Source organism: Pleurodeles waltl, chromosome 5, assembly GCF_031143425.1.
Source record: "Pleurodeles waltl isolate 20211129_DDA chromosome 5, aPleWal1.hap1.20221129, whole genome shotgun sequence".
In the NCBI taxonomy this organism is placed as follows: Eukaryota; Metazoa; Chordata; class Amphibia; order Caudata; family Salamandridae; genus Pleurodeles; species Pleurodeles waltl.
This window is the reverse complement of record NC_090444.1, coordinates 1,774,097,206-1,774,118,639: the sequence shown is the minus strand read 5'-3', so window position 1 is coordinate 1,774,118,639 and position 21,434 is coordinate 1,774,097,206. Positions and strand designations below refer to the sequence as shown.

General features: G+C 47.5%; 1 protein-coding gene across 1 annotated transcript in view; it reads left to right on the top strand.

Moving 5' to 3' along the window:
• Positions 1 to 21,434, top strand: part of PLB1 (phospholipase B1) — a 328,328-nt gene that overhangs the window by 211,573 nt on the left and 95,321 nt on the right. The window contains exons 36-37 of the mRNA XM_069236215.1: positions 20,735 to 20,830; positions 21,262 to 21,333. Coding sequence (XP_069092316.1) covers positions 20,735 to 20,830; positions 21,262 to 21,333 — 168 coding nt within the window. The remainder of the gene's footprint in view (positions 1 to 20,734; positions 20,831 to 21,261; positions 21,334 to 21,434) is intronic.

Genomic DNA, 21,434 nt, shown 5'->3' with positions numbered 1-21,434 from the left:
CCACGTGCACCAATGCTCCACTGCAGTCAAACTAGATAGCTTTTTGTTTCTACCGGTATGAGCAAGAAGTTGTCTCTATTACAGAGGTTCCCAACATTTTGACTTCTGTGGACCCCCCACTTTATTGTTACTGGAACACGGGGACCCCCACTGAATCATCATTGGAATCCGGGGTCATGAGTCATTACTAGAAACCAGGGACTGCGGCCCAAATAATGTAGACATTTTGAACCGCAAAACAATACACAAAAAATACAGAAACAAGCATTTATCAAACACATACACAATTTCTGTAATTTGCAAACACGTATAAATAAAAACATTACAAAAATAATAGGAAGGTTGGAGCTTTTCTAAATTCAATTGAAGCCACACATCTTCCATACTATATTCTATTTGATGCACCTACACTGCTCCCACAAATGAATCTGAGGATACTAATTTGATTTTTACCCTCCAACTTCAAATTCCTTGGCATTTGTAGTATGTTTTAAAATTTTCAATTGTACATTTAGCCACTTTATTTATACGCATTTAATTAATCTGTTAATATTATTTAATTTTCTAAGCAGTTGCGGACCGCTTGAGGAGGCTTTGCGGACCTCCAGGGTCCCCGGACCACAGGGAACCACTGGTCTATTGGCTTTCCAGTCAGTAGCTACATCCTAGTAAGACACACATGTTGTCCATTGGCTGGTGTTGATTGAACGTGTTTCTTGCATCGCAAAGTCAATAGACTGGGGGAAACTTTCCAGGTGGTTGCTGGTAGGTGCCGTTAGCACTCATTTTTAGGGTCTGGCACATACTTTTGACATCAGACATTTACTGAGAGCAAGCAGGAACCTGCAAGAGAGAGCTAAAGGGGCAAGGAGTACCTGATAGTGAATAAAAGAGACAAGAGGTGGGTTTAGTACTAGCAGCATTGATGTTCAGTGTGTCGATATTTAATTGCACTGGCCACCGGCTTCTTAGCAGAGCTTTCAGCACCAGCACCCAATCTTTTACAAATAAAGCACTGGAATTTCCCTTTGCTATATTTAATAAGGACATTTATGAATCAATAAGTAAATAATTTAATTAATGAATAGTTTGCAGAACTATAAAAGTCTTTAAAAAAAAGTGAACTATTACAGAAAGCACTAATACTTTTCCCATGTAAGAAAGTTATTTAGCAAGCCAGTTTGGCAAACGTCTTCTAAACAAACTCAGCAGGAATAAACCTGTCTTACAGGCTTTATCAGTCCCCGAGCCAGAAAGATTTTGCACAACTAAGGAACGAGTTACTTACCTTCTGTAACGCTTTCTCTTGTGGTTAATCTAAATGCAAAATCCTTACTGTTAATCCTGGCATCCATAGGGTGGTCTTACCCCATTGTCTTTCACCTCCTGTTTTTGCTGTATCTTTTTGTTGGCTTTAAGTCTCTGAGCACTTTACCACTGCTAACCAGTGCTAAAGTGCATGTGCTTTTCCCCTAAACACGGTAACATTGGTGTATCTACAACTGGCACATTTGATATACTTATAAGTCTCTTGTAAGGTGGTATACCATATACCATTGACTGTAAATTAAATGCTACTTGAGGGCCTGCAGCACTGATTGTGCCACCCACTTAAGTAGCCCTGAAAACATTCTCAGGCCTGTCACTGCTGGGCTTGTGTGTGCCTTTTCACTGCCACTTTGATTTGGCATTTAAAACCTCTTGTCAAGCCTTAAACTTCCCTTTTACTACATATAAGTCTCCCCTAAGGTAGGCCCTAGGTAGCCCATATGGCAGGGTGCCATGTAAGTAAAAGGTAGGACATATACTTTTAAGTTTTACATGTCCTGGTAGTGAAAAACTCCCAAAGTCGTTTTTCACTATTGTACAGCCTACTCCTCTCATTGGCCAGCATTGGGAGTTCCTTAATACACTTTTAAGCTGTACTTCTTGATCAGAAAGGAGTGGTTGCATCATGTTCCATATCATTGGAATAGTAATGATAAATCCTCTTTATTGGTTAAGCAGGATTTAATCTTATTATTTTAAAAATGCCACTTTTAAAAAGTGGGCATTTCTCTGCTCTCCCTGTTCTGTGTGCCTGAGAATCTGCCTTCAATACACGTCTAGACTGGGTTGCAGTTTTTTGCATTCCCTCCACACAGCCACAACACAGGACCCTCAACTACATCTGCATTCATCTGCATACTGATGGGTCTTCCTGGGCAGGAAGGATGGGAGGGGTTCACACTTACACTTTAAAGGGTAATGGCCTGAACCCCACACACAGGGTTGATTACGCCAACTGATAGTCTGGAGCCAGGGCTGAGATGAAAGGGGGACCTGTGCACTTCAAGGAGCTGCTCTGCAGTCAACCCCATGTTAAATGCACTTTTGGGTATAAGTACTGGGTTTCTTACCCTAGCAAATCAGTACACTACTGGATCTAGGGAGAACTCTGCTGGTGTAAAGACTGTAAGGATTGTCATTTTGCCTGGGCAGACTGTTCCAAGGAATTGCTTCCCTGCTTTGCTGAGCTGCCCTGCTGCCTGCTGGTCTCTGCCCTGCTGAGGACAAGGACTAGACACATTTTTCTGAACCCAGAATGACTCCAAGAGCTTGCTGGCTTCCCCCCATTCTTTTGCAGTCTCAGGGACATCAAAGACTGCCTGCAACTCTCCTGATCCTGGACTCTGACATCTGTGAGTCCTACACTAGCCTGAGGTGCCCCCTCTAGCCCTGGGCCTCAGAAGTGGTTATGCAGCTGCTTTCTGCAAAAACTGATGCATCATCTCAAGTGCATGAGAAATTCCTCTCCATCACTCCTTCGTTGCTGATGCAAAGGTTCAATGACATCGGATTCACACCCTGTGTGACTCGACAATGATGCTCTGCTTGGCTCGATAATGAAACATCGCATTCACTTCAGTGGAGACTGATGACAATGCAGTGACCCGACTGCATGGGAAATGCCGACGTATTGTGCCCTTGACATCGACACATTGCTCCATCAAAGGTGCTGTTTCAACGGACCCTGCATAGGTTCTGTAGCCGGCCTACTCTCCATTGTGATTGGCCTGAATTTAGGATTTGCACCTCTTGACAGCTAGTGACTTTTAAGCACTACTTTGGATTTAATCTTTATAAATTCATGTCTTGACTTCTACTGATTAAATTTCTGTCATTTTGGGTTAGTTTTAGATAAATATTCTCTGTTTTTCTAAACTGGTGTGGATTTCTTTTTGTGGTGTTTTCATTGTGTTACTGGGTGTGTGTTGCACAAATAGTTTACACATTCCCTCTTAGGTTAAGCCTGACTGTTCTGTGCCAAGCTACCAGAGTGAGCACAGGTTAATTTAGGTTGTGTAACTGACTTACCCTGACTAGGACTGTGGTCCCAGGTTGGACAGGTTGCATACCTCTAGCATCTATAGTCCCAATTTCTAACACTTACCTTTAGCATATCGACAGCTCCAGACTGGATCCAGAGAAATATTCCAGCAATTTTTCCACATGGTGGTAGGTGGCTTTGTGTAGCTCAGAGGTGACTCCATACTGCCCTGTAAGTGATGGAGTGGAGCTGCATATAAGCGCTACCACTGCGTGCGGATGTCAGCTACCTTTTTTTTTTTATTTCTGTGCCCTCAGACAAGGAGTGTACAACAAATTGTCTGGGAAGTCCACTGATCTTTTAATATGGGACCGTTTTAGATGTTAAAGAGGCTACTTGACAGAATGAGAGTGTGGGAGAGCAAAGAGGAATTTGTGTTTAGGTAAAAGATCCACCAAAAAGAGTGTTACCAGTGGTAACTTGTTCTTTTGATGGGTTCTTCTAACTGCAGAATCCACACCTTTAAAATAGGTACCATAGCAGTATCTCTCAGAGTTGGAGGACCTAGTGAGTGGACTCAAACCACATAGTCCTGCAGACTTGAGTGGATGAAGTGACCTTCCTGCCGAACCTGACAGTCAAAGCCTTAGTGCCCCGTGAATGTGTGCACTAATGCCCACGTTGCAGCCTGGCAGATGCCGATAAAACAAGTACCCCTTGCACAAAACCCACTGTAGGAAACATTGGCCCTAGTATTGTTGTTGGCCCACTGCCTTCAGGTGGTGCTCCTTTTCCAGTGCATGGCAGATTTTCTTTGAGAACTATCCAGCTTGACAGTTGATCTTCTGCAACACCTTGGCTTTCTTTTCCCTAGAAAATCTCACAAAGAGCTGATAATCCACAGTTTTCTGTGTGGTCGATGTAAACGCTTAGCATCACCTTATGATGAAGGTGATGGAGTCTTTCTTCTTTTTTCGAGGGGTGAGGCAGTGCAAAAACCACTGTCAGTGTGATTGCTTGGCTATTATGGAAAGGAGTCACAACTTTTGTTAGGATGGTCGCCTCAGTCATCAGTACCAGTTTGTCTGGAAAGAAGGTGGTGTAGGGGAGTTGGACCAGAAGCATGTGCAGTTCACAGATTGTAAAGCGGAAGACAGATTTAGTGTTAAGAGCTTTAATAACAGCTGTACATAGGCTCAAAGAGTGTGCACAAGAGAAACGTTAAGACCAAGTTAAGGTCCCATTGAGATATAAGAAGTAGTTTGGGAAACATGAATCAAACTGTTTCTAAAACACATGACAATTGGTGATTTAAACATAGGCGGTTGCTCTGGTGAAGACAGAACGGCCAGAAGGCAAGACAAATAACCTTTCATTGTATCCCTCAACAAAGCCTTGCAAGACTGATAAAAGAACAAATAAACGAACATCTGAAATTTTGGCTTTCAAGGAGTCGGTATTTCGTGCAGCACTACAGGCAATAAGTTTGTTCCAGCTCCCAAAGTAGACTGACATCACAGAAGAGTGTCTGGAAACAAGAATGGCATCAACCAACTCGGTCAGCAAGTCAAACAGATTTAGTTGCCAATACTGAATTTTCATGCTTAGAGGTGTAAGTTGTGAAGGCCTGGATACCCTGCTACTGAGACAGGAGGGCCTCCTGAAGTGAGACCATGTACAGACGGCAAATGTTTAAGCTCCAGGCCTCAGAGTAGCACACACTCTCTGGCCCAGTCAGGGGCAATGAGAATGATTAGAGCCCAGTCTGTCTTGATCTTCCTTAGAACTCTAGACAGGACAGGTGGCCGTGAAGATACCTACAGAATTACTTCCTTCCATTCCAGCTAGAATACATCTCCTAACACATGCTTGGAAGAAACTCCACAATGCAGAATTGCAGACAATGAGCATTCTGGGCAGATGTGAATAGATCTAGGCAGGGTGTTTCCTATTGCTTGAAGATGGCCTATGCCGTCTGTCAATTAAAATGTCACTCATGGTCCATCAGATGATGCCTGCTAAGTCTGTCTGCTCTGGCATTCAAAGACCCTGCTAGGTGGTTGGCTACCAAGAACACATTCTGTGTCTTCTGTTGTTCCATCCACGTTCAGGGGTGCCCTGCCTCCTGACACAGGATCAAGCATCTCACTCCTGCTTCTTTGTTGCACTGCCTTTCATGTTGCCAATGAAGACCTGCACCAGCTTTACTTTGTTTGATGGCAAGAAGGCTTTTAGGGCCAGAATGATCACAGAGAGCTCCAGAAGATTAATCTGGCGTCACTCTCTTCCAGAGCCCAGAGGGGTCTGATCTCCACCTTCAACAGATGGCTACCCAACCCTGCAGCGACACTTCTATTACCACCATAAACTCTGTGTGGAGGATGAGTGGCATGCCACAGGTCAGGCTGATGTCTGCCAGCCACCTCTGCAGATCCTGCACCATCTCCCTCGAGAAACCCGTGGAGCATTCCATGGGTGGAGGTCCACAATGGGCCTGAGTCCTCCATCCATCTTTGGAATGAGGACATATTGCGATTCCAATATCGACTTGATGGTATCCTTGCATAAAATAAATATGACTTCCTGATTAGGATCAAAGTGTGAGCCTCTGAAAGATGCTCCAGTGTGAGAGGAAGATTGGGTGGCGAGAACATAAAGGACAGTGCATAGCCCCTTGGATCAAGCTGTAAGACACACCTGTCTGGTGTGACTGATCTCCCGTCAGGAAGGAGATATCATTTATCATTTTCAAAATAATGCTGCTTGATAGCCACTGCAGCAGGGGATGAATATTTGGAGGATTGCTGACCCTAATGATTTAACATCAGTGGTCTCAAATGACTGGGTCGGTTGTTGAAGTTTAGGTTGGGTGAGCTGGAATTGTCTATAAACTAGCCCAGTGGAATAGCCACTGAATTTTCTGTATTGATGGGAACATTTTTGTGGTGTCAATGGCCCCAGAGATCATGCAGTGGAGCCACTGTCCTTGAAGCCAACAAAGGACATGTCCATTAGGAATGCTTGAGGGTTTTCAGATACACAGTTGATGTCATCCAGGTGTGCCTTCTGAGCACAACACTGGTGTCAATAGCTCAGCCTATGAAGTCAACAGTGTCCAAGCAAGGAGGGAGCGCACACTTGGCTGCATCTAGATCATTATGCATCATTTGGGCTAATGAAGTGTTGGTGTTCTCTGGAACTGCCGGCAAGGTGTTGCGTGCGCCTTGATGCATTGGTGTACCAATTAGAAAGACAACCTGCATTGATAGATCTGAGAACTAGATTAGCCCAAAAAACTTTCCAAAAGCATCAATTCTTTTCAATTCCCTGCACTGGGAATTGGTTGAGAAGGAACTCTGATTGACCTTGCTTGCTGAAGCTTGAACAGTCATGCAGATCGGAATAGGATGCTTAGTTAAGAAGTCCATGTTACCCCGTAGCCACACGTCGACTGACTGATGGGCATTGCCTGGACCATGTAGGCAGAAGTACATCAGTAAAATAGCAATAATGCCACAGGTAAAGCTTGCCTTATTTGAAGAATGAGTGGCCAACTGTTTCTGCAACTATTTCTGCTGCCCTCCAAACCATCATGGTAAATGATACACTTTCTTCTGTTGGTGGTCCAGATAGTGAGTTTAGTTGTGAATCAGGAGATGTATCAGACACACTGGCATTTTGTAAGTCTAAACACAATTAATATAAAATGAGGGGGAATCAATTTGTCCCCTTCCTCATTGTCCTCATTCCTCATTGTCAGTGTCTTGAGAAATATTGGGTGCCTCTTGAGTTAGCTGTGAATCAGAGAAGAAATGGTGTGAATCCTCTGCTGTTCTGGTGAAACACTACTGGTTGTTTTTCCATGATTTTATAATGCCAGCCAAAATCAAAGATTCCTCTTGGATTTAATTATGCCATCAGGATATTCTTAACTCTAAATTACCACTATATATCATAACTATTGGACCACAGAATACAAAACAACAATGCTATAAAAAAAGTGAGAATAATAACATTGAATTGAAACCTGTTGCATGCCTTATTTATCAAGAATATATTCTTTTATTTTTTATCAATAAATAACACATAACAAGTATCGATGTATTAAAATGCACTTTCCAGATAATCAAAAATTATAAATATATACAATTAAAAAGGTTTACCATTCGGACAGTCTCAGAACTGTTAACTTACAATCATACTAATCATTTTTCAGTCATGCCACATCTCACCATTGCTAATTCTATCAATACACAAAATGTAGGTAATATCCCATATTGTTCAACGTAAAATCAAATCATCTAAATACAATGGCTAATAAACCGCTAGGCACTTTTAAATATAGTATCCTTGATTTATCTAATCTTGTTATATTACCATCATAATTGGGCCTATTTACATATTATACAATGTTCATAGGTGTCAGAAACAATTTACAAGATGAGTGAGAGGGAAGATTAATTAGCCCCTCATGGTTGGAAATCATTTTTTGTAGTAGATGATTTGATATATAAGTGGGAAGTTTCAATTAAATGTCATGGCGCACAAAGGCAGAAATTGAATAATATGGTTGATTTATTAAAGGTGCAAAACTGAATAATAACATTGGCCCTCACTTTTGAGGGGAAATTAATATAGGAATGAAGTGTATGTGGCCTTTCAATATTATCATATGATTAATAGAGGAACATAGGTATATATGATTATGATAATTGTTTTTTTTATAAAAACGCTGAGAATAGTAAGTGTATCAATATATGCCATTTTCACTTAGTAGTTGACGGAGGCTGGCTCAGTATATTGTGTGCACCTATAGGTGAGGCACCCCATACTGAGTCCAGACAACCCTTAGTGATAAGTGTAGGTGGCCCTCCCAGAACACAAGAGCTCTCATAGGGTATCTGTGGAGAGCATCTAAAGGATACCCAAGAGGGCGTAAAGCAGTTGCAAATATCACACAGTTCAATCAGCGATGTATGCACAGGAAAGAAACCACACAAGAAAACCACACCAGTGATAGAAAAATAGGTCATATTTATTGTAACACACACTCTAGAACTACCTTTGGTATATCTCCTAACCGGAGATATCAACATACAAAAATATACTTAGCAACAGGTAAGTAAAGGCATAAAATAACATGGGCCCCTATGGGGGGGGAGGGTCCAAACCATCTACTAAAAAAATGGAATGCAAAAATCACTCCCAACCCACACTACCATCTAAGGACCCTTATGACTGGCGAGGTACTAAAACCCCAAAGGTAAGTAGATAGGATTCCCTAGTCACCCGTGTGCACAGAGGTAATCCTGCATCAGTGTCAATAGGATAACATGAGGAAGTTGCAGTTGGAGTTTTCACATTTCACTTCCCAGAGGACCCTGAGGAAACCCGTTGGGACAAGGGAGGTTGGATAGTGCCCCCACCTGTGGATACCCAGCACAGTGGAGTACCTACACTAGGGAGAGCAGGTGCTTAGGGGTGAAGTTGTGTCAAAACGTCTCACTGAAGTCAAGGGGGATCTCCGTTGTGCAGCTACTGTTGTGACCCGTGTACCAGGTCGGTGGAACCCAGGTGTGGATGCCTGAAGAAGAGGACCTAAGGAAAGACGGGACAAAGTCCAGACCACCCGGAGGTGCTGAGGCGGTGCAGGAGGGCAATGGCCACCCTTCTTGGAGATGCTTTCCTGTTGGACGGTGGACGAAGAAGTGCAGTTGTGGAGTCCAGGCAATGCAGGGAGATCCCAGGAGTTGTCCACAAGCTGTCCCAGCTGGTCATCGAATTGCTGAGGGGTCAATGGTCAGTGGTACCACTAAAAAGCCTTGGCAATTGCAGGAAAGCATTGCAAGGAGTTTACAGGATTTGTGGGGATCAGCAAGGTTCAGGTGACCCAATCTTGACAAGTAGGTCAAAGCCAGCCCTCAGCAAGCAGGAAAGCCAGAAGGAATTGTTGGAGCTCCCAGCAGGACCCTTTTGCAGCAGGCACAGGGAATCGCAGGGAGGCCTCAACAGCACAGCAAAGAGAGATGCCCATGTTGCAGGAGTTGCAGAGAGGATGCCGTTCTTGGAGCTAGAGAGTGCATGAGGCTGGGGCTTCTTGGAGCTAGGAGGTGTTCGGACTGAAGAGTCAACAAGCCTTGGCAACGACAAACAGACACGGTGCACAGGGGTTACAGCCAAGCAGCTCCAGCGAGGGACCTCAGACTTCACACTTGCAAAGTAGCTAGGTCGGTCCACGACCTGTGTTGCAGAGCCTCGAAGAGTCTGTGGGAGGTTAGGATCCACAAACCGGTCATCGTTGTTGAGGTGCCTGGAGATGCAGGGGAGTGACTCCTTCACCCCAAGGGAGATTCCTTCTTGCTTTCCTAAGTGCAGGCAGACTTCCGGTGACTCTGGAGGATGCACGACCTCGGGTTGCAGAAGTCTTGTAGAACTTAGAAACAAAGTTACCGTAGTAGCCCTCCTACTGGTTACAGACTTGCTCTTGGTTCCAGCGAAGAACAGCAGCAGTTATCAAATCAAATCAAATCAAATCATAAACATTTATAAAGCGCGCTACTCACCCGTGCGGGTCTCAAGGCGCTAGGGGGAAGGGGTTACTGCTGCTCGAAAAGCCAGGTCTTGAGTAGTCTCCGGAATGCGGAGTGGTCCTGGGTGGTCCTGAGGATGGTGGGGAGGGAGTTCCAAGTCTTGGCCGCCAGGTAGGAGAAGGATCTCCCACCCACCGTGGAGCGGCGGATGCAAGGGACGGCGGCGAGAGCGAGGCTGGTGGAGCGAAGAAGACGGGTGGGAGTGTAGCAGCTGAGGCGGCGGTTGAGGTATTCGGGTCCCTTGTTGTGGAGGGCTTTGTGTGCGTGGGTGAGGAGTCGGAAGGTGATCCTTTTGCTGACGGGAAGCCAGTGCAGGTATCTCAAGTGGGCGGAGATGTGGCTGTTGCGGGGTATGTTGAGGATGAGGCGGGCGGAGGCGTTTTGAATTAGTTGCAGACGTTTCTGGAGTTTAGCGGTGGTTCTGGCGTATAGGGTGTTGCCATAGTCCAGACGGCTCGTGACGAGGGCGTGGGTCACGGTCTTTCTGGTGTCGGCGGGGATCCAACGGAAGATCTTTCGGAGCATGCGGAGGGTGAGGAAGCAGGAGGATGATATGCCGTTGACTTGTTTGGTCATGGTGAGAAGTGGGTCCAGGATGAAACCGAGGTTGCGTGCGTGGTCTGAGGGGGTCGGTGCGGTGCCAAGGGCCGTGGGCCACCAGGAGTCGTCCCAGGCGGTCGGGGTGTTTCCAAGAATGAGGACTTCCGCTTTGTCTGAGTTCAGTTTCAGACGGCTGAGTTTCATCCAGTCTGCGACGTCTTTCATTCCATCTTGCAGGTTGGTCTTGGCGCTGGTGGGGTCCTTGGTGAGGGAGAGTATCAGCTGAGTGTCGTCGGCGTAGGAGGCGACGATGATGCTGTGTTTGCGTACGATGTCGGCGAGGGGGCTCATGTAGACATTGAAGAGAGTCGGGCTGAGCGAGGAGCCTTTTGGGGACGCCGCAGATGATCTCGGTGGGGTCTGAGCGGAAATGTGGGAGGTAGACTCTTTGGGAGCGGTTGGAGAGGAAGGAGGTGATCCAGTCTAGGGCCTGTCCTTGGATCCCGGTGGAGCAGAGGCGGGTTATTAGGGTGCGGTGGCAGACGGTGTCGAAGGCAGCCGAGAGGTCGAGGAGGATGAGGGCGACTGTTTCTCCGTTGTCCATCAGGGTTCTGATGTCGTCTGTGACTGAGATGAGGACGGTTTCTGTGCTGTGGTTGGCTCGGAATCCGGACTGAGAGGGGTCGAGAAGGTTGTTGTCTTCAAGGAAGTTGGTAAGCTGCTTGTTGACGGTCTTCTCTATGACTTTGGCAGGGAAAGGGGGGGGCGAGATGGGGCGGAAGTTCTTCAGGTCGCTTGGGTCCGCCGTAGGTTTCTTCAGTAGGGCATTGACTTCAGCGTGTTTCCAGCTCTCGGGGAAGGTAGCAGACGAAAAGGAGCTGTTGATGATGGTCTGGAGGTGCGGGGCGATGATGTCGTCGGCTTTGTTGAAGATGAAGTGTGGGCAGGGGTCCGAGGGGGCACCGGAGTGGATGGAGTTCATGGTGGCTTTGGTCACTTCCGTGTTGATGTGGGTCCAGGCGTTGAGGGTGATGGCTGGGGTTGTGGGTTCTGTGGTGGTCGGCTGGGTCTGGTGTCCGAAGCTGTCGTGTAGGTCGGTGATCTTACGTTGGAAGAAGGTGGCGAGGGAGTTGCAAAGGTCTTGTGAGGGCGTGATGGCGTTGGCGTTGGGGTTGGAGAGCTCTTTGACGATGTTGAAGAGTTCTCTGCTGTTGTGGCTGTTTTTGTCCAGTCTGTCTGTGAAGAAATTTCTTTTGGCGGCGCGGATCAGTTGGTGGTGTTCGCGGGTAGCGTTCTTGAGGGCAGTCATGTTATCTGCGGTGTGGTCCTTATGCCAGGCTTTCTCGAGAGTGCAGCAGTTTTTTTTTTATTCCTTAAGGGTGTCAGTGAACCAGAGAGGTTTTTTGGTGTTGGTCTGCCTTCGGAGGCGTTTGAGGGGAGCGAGGTTGTCTGCGCAGTTGGTGATCCAATTCGTGAGGCTGAGGGCTCGTCGTTGGGGTCGGAGGAGAAGGTGGGTTGGTTGTCGATGAGGGTGGAGAGAAGCTGTTCTTCGGGGATTTTGTTTCACTGTCGACGTGGGATGGATTGTGTGCGGAGGTGGCGAGTCTCGCGTCGGAAGGTGAAGTGGACACATCTGTAGTCGGTCCAGTGTAAAGCGGAGGAGTGGCTGAAGGATACGTGGTTGCTGGCGGAGAAGATGGGGTCGAGCGTGTGTCCGGCGTGATGGGTGGGGGTGTTCACCAGTTGCTTGAGACCGAGTTTGGCGAGGTTGTCGAGCAGGGCGGAGGTGTTGGGGTCATTGTTCTGTTCCAGATGGAAGTTGAGGTCGCCGAGGAGGATGTAGTCCGGCGAGGCAAGGGCGTGCGGGGAGATGAAGTCGGTGATAGAGTCGCTGAAGAGGGGGCGCGGTCCAGGGGGTCGGTAGATGAGAGTTCCTCTGAGGGTGGTCCTGGGGTCTGTGTGGATCTGGAAGTGCAGGTGTTCGGCGGCGAGGGGGGTGTCTTCGGTGGAGGTGGTGACGTTGATGGAGTCCTTGAAGATGATGGCGATTCCTCCTCCTACTTGGTTGGTGTGGTCTTTCCTGGAAATCTTGTAGCCTTCGGGGATGGCTATGGCGATGTCGGGGGCCGAGGAGGTGTTCATCCAGGTCTCAGTGATGAAGGCGACATCTGGTGCGGTGGAGTCCACGGCGTGCTTGTGGACGGAGCGTGCGTTGATCAGGATGCATTTGAGGTGGTTGATGGCGCGTGGGCTGGTGGACGTGGTGTTTTCGTGGTGGAAGGTGAGTTTACAGGTGTGACATACGAAGGGTCCGTGGGTACGTTTCGGGTTGGCTTGGAAGCAGGTGCTGGAGCGCCCCGGGTTGAGGGTGTGGAGGGTGATGGGGTCGTAGCGGTGCTGCGGGGTTTGGGAGTGCTGGGGGCCAGGGGTCGTGGCGCTGGGCACGGTCCAGGCGCGGGCGGGTGCAGACGGGCTTGCCTTTGGCGCGCCAGCGGCGCAGCCGCGCAGCGGCCACCATAAGAGGGAGGAGGGGGGGGAGGGGTCAATTGGGGGCAGGGGGCGGTAGTGGGGCGACGAATTGGAGCAGGGGGTGCGGGGGCGAGCAGGAGGTGGCGGCGGGAAAGTGGAGGGAGGGGGGGTCAGGTAGAGGGGAGAAACGATAGGGGAGGGGGGTTAAAGGTGGCGGGAGTTAGGAAGAAAGATAGGAAGATAGGGGAGGGGGGTTACAGCGGTGGTGGCGAGTGAGGAAGAAAGATAGAAAGATATGAAGATAGGGGGGTTACAGAGGTGGTGGCGAGTGAGGAAGGTCAGAGAGAAGAGTCAGGAGCAGGAGGGCAGAAGAGAGAAGAGCCAAGAAGACGGTAAAGAAGAAGAGGAGCAGAAGAGAGAAGAGCCAAGAAGACGGTAAAGAAGAAGAGGAGCAGAAGAGCAGACGAGAGAAGAGCCAAGGAGAAGGTAAAGAAGAAGAGGAGCGAGGAGCAGAAGAGAGAAGAGCCAAGAAGACGGTGAAGAAGAAGAGGAGCGAGGAGCAGAAGAGAGAAGAGCCTAGAAGAAGGACAAAGAAGAAGAAAGCACACAGGTCGCGGTGCAGAATAGAGAGAGAAAGAAGCACAGATGAAGTACACAGAAGAAGAACACAGATGAAGACAGAAGAAAGAACACGCAAGACGGGGTGCAGGGAAGAAAGAAGAACACAGATGAAGAATACAGATGAAGAGCACAGAGGAAGATCAAAGATGAAGAAAGGAGCAGGAGAAGAGGTGAGTAGCGCGGGGCAGGGCGAGGGGCTGGGCGGGGAGGGGGGGTACTTACTGTGATTTCACAGGACTTGCTTGGAGGTTTCAGGAGCCTGGGCTGGTTGAGCTGCAGCGGCAGGGGGAGCGACCTACCCTTGGGTCAAGGGTCGCTAACTCTGTCGCGCAGCGGCCGCCATAAGAGGGAGGAGGGGGGCGAGGGGTCAGCTGGGGGTGGGGGGCGGAAGTGGGGCGATGAATGGGAGCAGGGGGGGGGCGGGGCGAGCAGGAGGTGGCGGCGGGAAAGCGGAGGGAGGGGTGTCAGGTAGAGGGGAGAAAAGATAGGGGAGGGGGGGTTAAAGGTGGCGGGGAGTTAGGAAGAAAGATAGGAAGATAGGGGAGGGGGGGTTACAGCGGTGGTGGCGAGTGAGGAAGAAAGATAGGAAGATAGGGGAGGGGGGTTACAGAGGTGGTGGCGAGTGAGGGAGAAAGATAGAAAGATAGGAAGATAGGGGGGTTACAGAGGTGGTGGCGAGTGAGGGAGAGAGATAGAAAGATAGGAAGATAGGGGAGGGGGGGTTACAGAGGTGGTGGCGAGTGAGGAAGGTCAGAGAGGAGAGTCAGGAGCAGGAGGGCAGAAGAGAGAAGAGCCAAGAAGACGGTTAAGAAGAAGAGGAGCAGAAGAGCAGACGAGAGAAGAGCCAAGAAGATGGTGAAGAAGAAGAGGAGCAAGGAGCAGAAGAGAGAAGAGCCTAGAAGAAGGACAAAGAAGAAGAAAGCACACGCAGGTCGCGGTGCAGAATAGAGAGAGAAAGAAGCACAGATGAAGTACACAGAAGAGGAACACAGATGAAGACAGAAGAAAGAACACGCAGGACGCGGTGCAGGGAAGAAAGAAGAACACAGATGAAGAGCACAGAGGAAGATCAAAGATGAAGAAAGGAGCAGGACAAGAGGTGAGTAGCGCGGGGCAGGGCGAGCGGCTGTGCGGGGGGGTTCGGTACTTACTGTGATTTCGCAGGACTTGCTTGGAGGTTTCAGGAGCCTGGGCTGGTGGAGCTGCAGCGGCAGGTGGAGCGACCTACCCTTGAGTCAAGGGTGGCTAACTCTGTCGTGCAGCGGCCGCCATAAGAGGGAGGAGGGGGGGAGGGAGGGGTCAGCTGGGGGCGGGGGCGGGAGTGGGGCGACGAATGGGAGCAGGAGGGGCGGGGGGCGAGCAGGAGGTGGCGGCGGGAAAGCGGAGGGAGGGGGGGTCAGGTAGAGGGGAGAAAAGATAGGGGAGGGGGGGTTAAAGGTGGCGGGGAGTTAGGAAGAAAGATAGGAAGATAGGGGAGGGGGGTTACAGAGGTGGTGGCGAGTGAGGAAGAAAGATAGGAAGATAGGGGAGGGGGGGGTTACAGAGGTGGTGGCGAGTGAGGGAGAAAGATAGAAAGATATGGTGTCTAGGTTGCAGAAGTGTCTTGCAGAGCAGACTAGCAAACAGTTCCTGAAGTCTTACAGACAAATCTGGGGTCCCACTCTCAGGGGAGCCCTTAGGTAGCCCAGTAAGGTGCTTGGACACTTACTGCAGTGACCCACCTATTAGAGGGGGTCAGGTACGTCACTCAGCTGAACTATCCAGTCAGATGCTCCAAGGGGCCTCTCTTCATCTTATTTCCAAGATTGCAGAATCAAGTGGCCACCTGGCAGAGCTCTGTGCACCTCCCTAGGGGAGGAGCTGGACAGGGGGTTGGTCGCTCCCCAATCCTTTGAGTGGTTTCACATCTGAGCGGGAACTGGGGGTTCCTGCACTGGTGCAAATCAGTTTATGCAAGCAGGGCACCAAATGTGTACTTCAAAGCAGTCTGGTGGCACTCAGAGGCACCCGCACCCCAGCCCAGGGACACCTTTTTCTAAAGAAGAAGTGGTCAGATCTCTATCTTACAGGAAATCCTTTGTTCTGCCTTCTCCTGCCCGAGTTAAGCTCAGCAGGAGGGCAGAACAGTGTCTGGGGTCAGCAGCAGCAAAGCAGCAGCAGCAAAGGCTGGCAAGCAGACCCTGCAAGGCTGTACCGGCAGACTTTGGGGGAATCCCCTAGGGAACCCCCATAGTATATGGTATCATGCAACTACCACTGCTATCGATGTAGCTGCATGGTTCCAACATATTTTATACCAAACATGCCTATATTTGGTGAAGACATTATGTAGTTTGACAACTTTTGTTGAACGGTGTCCACTACATACCCTAAGATGGCTTCCCCGCACTTACAAAGCCCAGGCAATGGAGTCTGGGGCTTGTAGGGGCACCTCTGCTCATGCAGGGGTGCCCTCACACTTAGAACTATGCACCCTGCCCTTGGGCTGAAGGGCCTACCTTAAAGGTGACTTACAGGGTCAGAGTGCAGTGACCATGAAGTAAGGCAAACCTTATTGTAAGGTGCGTGCACTATTTCACACAGGCTGCAATGGCAGGCCTGTAGTCACAGTTTGCATGGGCTCCCATGCTTGGCACAATACATGCTGCAGCCCATGGGGGACCCCTGGTGTACCAATGCCCTGGGTACCCAAGTACCATATACTAGGGACTTACATGGGTGCACCAGTACGCCAATTGTGGGGAGTAAAATTTACCATACAACTAAATTTAGGGGAGAGAACAATGACACTAGGGTCCTGGTTAGCAGGATCCCAGGGTACTACAGTGTAAACATGCTGCACAAGGCAAAAAGTGGGGGCAACTATGCCAGAAAGATGCTACTTTCCTACAGTGGTGTTTGTGAAAAATCTTTGAAGGATATTGTTGTGGGTCAAATTTATGAGACTATCCTCCGAAGTTTGAATATAAGTTGAGTCCTGAAGAAGATAGGGTTAACCACCAAAGCCATTGAAACGCTGCATATATTTGAATAGATAGATTACCGTTTTTACATTGTGCAATATATTTATGAGAAATAACCGGCATTTTGTGTGCTTAAAGAAATAGCAAGGCAGTGAGATGTGGGATGACGGCCAAGGAAAGCTGAGGCATGTTGGGATCAATTTCAGGATCGGTTCAGATTCAGGAGACATCATAGGAGTTTGATCTTTATCTTGATACCTTCACGCCTTCTCGACAGCCTTCGAGCGGCGAGATGTGGTTAAGTCCTGCTTGGGCTTCTTATGTTTATGTCTAGACTTGACTTTGACTTACTGGAGGTCTTCAAGTGAGAAGTGGAGTTTTTGTGGGAGAGGCATTGCGAATGGGATAGCGCTTGAGGCTGCAACTTGGAGCGGGAGTAGGACCTATGCTTCAATTATGAACTCTACTTATGTTTGATGATGCAGAGTTTCTCTTCTGGTCCTCGATTGTCCTTGGGCGAATGAAGGCACACTTGTCACATGACTTAAGATTAGTGGCCCAAGACCCAGTAGCTCATGCAGGTCCGTGAGCAACATTTGCTGCCTGCAGATTCAGCACAACCTGAATCTTGTCATTTTTAGAGGGGACCTTGTTTCTCTAACAAACTGTGAAAAGTTTTTGGGAGTCATTGGTATTAGAAGTATCCATCAGAATGTAGGTTTGTTACCTTATAAAATCCAAAAGTACTCATCCTAATAAACAGAAACATCCTAAAGAGAATTCTGAGTGTATACACAACAGGACAATTATGATTGGGGAAAACATGTCAGTCGAGTGACATTATGGGGCAAGGTCCAGGCCTATCAAAGATTTTTGCCAGACTTCATGCAGGGCCTGTAGTTACAAGTTACGATGAAGAAGCGGGGAGGCAAGTGGTCCATAGGCTGAACAGATCCTTTAGTACAGGCTCAAAGTAATTTAATTTCAACCCAGCGGGATAAGTGGTCAACCAGCAACCCTTGAAAAAAATATGGGCACAATAATGCCCCCAAAGGTCGATTCAGCTGCTTTGAAATGCCACAATAGTGGCATCCGGAGGCAGCAAAACCTTTTCTCCAGCTGTGTTCCCTTTTCTGAAGTGATATGATCATTAGTTTTGCAACAGAAGATCAATGGGCGTATTATCAATTAATAACTGAATGTGGGGGGCAGCACATATATGGTAAGATCCAACCACCCCATATGCTTAATGTCTACGCCTAAAACCAACTCCCCTAAATTATTAATATTTTCACATGAAAGGTGATTATCACATTTTGAATCAACCTCGACTACACAATATAGCATTTTCCCCGACCCCTTAACCAATCCCTCCCCAAGGCGCAACACCTTGCTAATAAGGCCTATCCTGCAATATTGCTGCACTCCTGCACAATTGCAGGTCGACTGCAAAAATGAGCCAATTTTGACAGAGATCCACATTTGAAACAAAAAGGTTGTTTAGATTGCCTTTGCAAAAAATTGATATTATGAGACGTCCTCTTGTTAACAAAATCAAATAGACAGTCGCTTCAGGGAGGCCCATCATTCCTGCTTCTCATCCCTCATCCCTGCTTCTCATCCCTACTTCTCATCCATCTTCCATCATTCCTACTTCTCATTCCTCAGCCATCATCCCTACTCCTCATTCCTCATCTCTCATTCATACCAACACATTTTCAGTTTTGTGAAACACACCTTCACACTGATTGGCTGGCAACAGCCAATCAGAGTCATGAGAGAGGCCTGCATTCAATTTCACTGAAAAACAGCCTTCTCATTGCATGTGCTGGGTAAAGACCAGGAGGGGAAATGAAACTATGTGTTTGTTTCCAGTGAATTCAAGGGTGGACAACATTTCATTTTATTCAGCTAAGTGTTTTTCTGTTTACACGGGCCTCTGCAGAAAGCTCTGCTGGTTTGAGAAATACAAGGAGCCCACAGCTTGGGCCATAAGTCAGCTGGTGGACAAAGGGTTATGCAATGAGAAGGCTGCTTTTCAGGGACCTTGTTTTATGGTAGGGGAGATTTGCAGTAGAAGTGACTCTGTGCTCAGGAGTCAGCTGCAGTCAGCTGAGATGACTAGTTTGTTAGTGTTGTTCATGTCTAAGGTGTTGTAGGCAGTGCAGGATAGTTTGAACAGAGTTCTTGCTTCGACAGGGAACCCTTTGTGTGTTATGAGGATTGTGGTGATGTTGTCCGATCTTCTGGCACCATTTGTGTACTGCTTTTGAGTGCCTTGTTGAGGGCTGCATTTCATGAGTCCAGATGAGTTATGGGAAAACTGATAGTAAGGAGCTGCATAAATCGAGTCTTCATAGCATCAATGATTGGACAAATGTTTAGAAATCTCACATAGTGATGAGTGACCTGATTCCTAGAAGGTGCCTTATCTGGTCCTGGGCATCTCTTGCTGAAGTTCTGATATGGGCTGGAAGTTTCAAGTTCAGGGGATGGGGGGAAGGATGGGGAGGGTTATTTTTTTTAAAACAGTGCCCGGCTGGAGAGAGCACAGTGCGGATGTGTGTTTGGCTGGCCCGAGATGGCCGCCAAACATACACGTGCACTGAAGGGAGTGCTGAGCACTCCCCCTCCGTCCCCGTCATAGCCCGTGGCCCCGCCCCTTTTACTACAAAATGATAATAAACATTGTTTAATATTGTTTTGTAGTGAAAGGTTTGCAGCGGCTTCTGCTGGCAGGGGGCAACGCTCCTCCTCCATAGTGGAGGAGCTGCGCCTGTGTCTAGGGTAAATCTTTGACACTTTGCATCCTACACTATGGATGGCTTGTAGTCAGGTATATTTATTACACCAAGTCAAGTCTGCACTGGGACCGTGTAGTTTGGAAAGGAGAACTGGAAGAACTCAGCTATATTTGGTTCAGTGTGAGGTAGAGTTGTGTCTTTCATGTTTAACACTAGGCTTAGGGTTGTCACAAGACTGGCGATGGCCTCAGGGGCGAAGTCTTTCACGTATAGTTCAGGGTCCTCAGAATATAGATGGAAGGATTTGTTGGTTGTCCCAAGGGGCAGGAGACCGGTTCTATATTTAGGCAGAGCAGTGCTGGGGACATGATAAAATTGTGAGACACAGCTTGTTGAAGACCATTGGGTTGGAGACAGAATTTGATAGTTTGACTTGTGATATGGTGGTTAGATGGATTTCAACCGCCTCTGGACAGTACTCCTAATCCCCATTTGTCCTTCCAAGGTTCTTAAGAGTGAAGCATGATTGACGGTGTCAAAGGAAGCTGACAGATCTAGGAGAAGAAAAAGGCATGATCTGCCAGAGTCAAACAGATGCAGGGCATTGCCAACCATATGTAGTATTGCTGTCTGTGATGAAAACTCATCAGAAACCAGACTGGAGATCAGTGGGTCATCTTCATGTATGACATTTTAACTGTTTTCCAACACAGTTTTCCAAAATCTTTAAGCTTACAGGGATTTTAGAAGGTGCATGTAAATCCTCCAGGTCCTCAAACTCCATAAAATCTATGGTCTCTTCTTATGTCACTCATGGCCTGCTATAGCATCAGCCACCCCTCCACACTCACATTTTGACACTTAAGCACAGCTAAATATGGACAGATTGCGCAATTGCTTTCAACATCACAGGCTTCCAAGGACATTTCCCGTAGGACTCAAGGCTTTGCCATGCACTTTGAGATCTTGGACAGGAATTCACATCAGCAGATAACGCAACGTTTTGGGCTAATTGCAAGACTTGAGTGTTTTCTCTCCCCGATTCCCTACACAAACCCATCAGGCACAGCTGCAGGGTGATTTAAAGCACTTTTTAGAAACCCTAAATATGAATTAAAGGTGTGTAACACATTACAAAGAGCATTCTCAACTAAATGAAGTCAGGTTCAGATTTGAAGAAAGATTTCTCATTGTGACACAGGCATGCCTCAACCTGAATCCCAGGTGGGGTTGTTGAAAGTCTATCTCCTTGAAATGTTATGGTAACACAAGTTACAGTAATGGCAACATGAGCCTCACCATAATTCTTGACGTTAGGTGGATGTTGGGTGTGACAATCCAACAATGCCCTTTCGGATGCTCAGACTGTCTTCACAAATTTAATTCCACAACTACCAACAAAATGTTCTCTACTGTATTTATCTTTGTCACCTAGCAATGGATTCACACTGTACAATCTACTCCTGTTAGACTCCGTCTCTGTCTGTTGTGTTTCAGGACGGACGTCCAGATGTGTCCTTCCTGGCTCCAGACTGCTTCCACATGAGCCAGAAGTCACAGTCGCAATTCTCCAGGGCCCTGTGGAACAACATGGTAGGTCTACCCTGACTTTACTGGGCAAGTATCTTAATTATATGCTTTTTGTAATTATCCGCTTATGATTAAAAAATGTTATTGACTCACAGGCGGTCATTTTAAATCATGATATTCTGGAGTGTCAAAAATATCTGTCCGAAATGGTCTGGCCCCACAGTATGTATCTATGACTATTGAGCATTTTCATGATTTTAGTTATTTTTTCTTGTACCACTTTCTTATGCCCCTGAACAACGACTGTTCTAATAAACACTATCAAAGTGAGCATGTGCCTAGAGGCACACCTTGATCTCACGTCAGTGACCAGGAGTATCACTTGCCAGTCCCTGTATTGCTCCTTCCAACCTGTTGTAATTTTTCCAGAATTGTTTGTACTTATATGATAATTCAAAAACCTGACAAACCCCCTGTGTTTTTTGTTCCTCTAGCTTCAGCCTATAGGAGAGAAAACAGATGTTTTGGACTTCCAGGCTAACTTAACCCTCAGCTGCCCAAGTCTGGTAATTTGCAAACTTTTACTAACTTTTTTGTTGTTGCTTTTCTTTACCTTCTCTGTGGCTTTTCTTTACCTTCTCTGTGTTTTTGTCTTTACTTCAACAGT